Genomic DNA, 1,091 nt, shown 5'->3' on the forward strand with positions numbered 1-1,091 from the left:
CCAGGCTGGAGTGCAATGGCACGATCTTGGCTTACTACAACCTCTGCCTCCTGGGTCCAAGTGATTCTCCTGCCTCAGTCTCCTGAGTAGCTGGAGACTGGCTAATTTTGTATTTTTAGTAGAGATGGGGTTTCTCCATGTTGGTCAGACTGGTCTCGAACTTCTGACCTCAGGTGATCCGCCCACCTTGGCCTCCCAAAGTGATGGGATTACAGGCGTGAGCCACTGTGCCTGGCCTTTTTTTGTTGTTTTTTTTTTTTAGTAGAGATGGGGTTTTACCATGTTGGCCAGGCTGATCTCTAACTCCTGACCTCAGGTGACCCACCCGTCTTGGTTTCCCAAAGTGCTGGGATTACAAGCATGAGCCACGGCACCCAGCAATCCCGTAGAATTTTTTTAGGGGTGAGGGACTCGAAGAGGGTGCTCTGGGCCAGGTCCCAGACACATTGCTAGAGCGCACTGGGGACAGTTTCCATCTGGGACGGGCTGGACACCACCCCACTACCTGTAGGTGGATATGGCAGGGGCACAGCTGAGACCACATTGGTGGCCCCTGACCTCCAGGAAAGACTTGAGGTCCTCATCCTGGCCACACACCCCAGATGCATATTGCATGGTTAGAAACTTCAGAGTTCTCTTCCCTCTGGAATGCTCCAGATTCCCCTACTATCCCCAAGCCACTTCCACTAACCCAGAACACATCACCCAAGATCTAGGCTGTGGAGGACTTTATTCATCAGACCCAGAGAGCCACGAGTGCCTCCCACAAAGTCCCCACTGCAGGGAGCCAGGGCCCTAGATGCCAGGCCAATGCGTGTGCTGTGAACTGGCCCAATGCATGTGCTGTGAGCTGGACCAGGGGTCCGCTGGTCCCAAGAGCGCCTCTGTGCTCTTCAGACAGCTCCGGGTATGGTGGCCTCGCCAGGTGGCTTGAACCATCTTCGCTGCCATTTGCTGTTGCCTCATCTGCTGGCGGATCTTAAAACCTCTCCAGGCCGACTGAATGGCTGTGGCCGCTTTGTCCCTGCGATGTGGCTGCCTGGGACTCGGGACAGCCCGCTGGTAGGCGGAGGCCCGAGACACTGCCCCGG

General features: G+C 55.9%; 1 protein-coding gene across 1 annotated transcript in view; it reads right to left on the reverse strand.

Annotated features, from left to right (window-relative positions):
* Window positions 1–713: 713 nt before the first annotated feature.
* The window catches only part of KIAA1683 (KIAA1683 ortholog), a 27,242-nt gene continuing 26,864 nt past the window's right edge, over window positions 714–1,091 (reverse strand). The window contains 1 exon segment of the mRNA XM_011990253.1: window positions 714–1,091. This exon segment is cut by the window's right edge and continues 8 nt beyond it. Within this exon segment, the coding sequence (XP_011845643.1) occupies window positions 796–1,091 (296 nt within the window). The 3' untranslated portion in view covers window positions 714–795.

The sequence above is a fragment of the Mandrillus leucophaeus genome, unplaced genomic scaffold (assembly GCF_000951045.1).
Source record: "Mandrillus leucophaeus isolate KB7577 unplaced genomic scaffold, Mleu.le_1.0 Scaffold11, whole genome shotgun sequence".
Taxonomy (NCBI): domain Eukaryota; kingdom Metazoa; phylum Chordata; class Mammalia; order Primates; family Cercopithecidae; genus Mandrillus; species Mandrillus leucophaeus.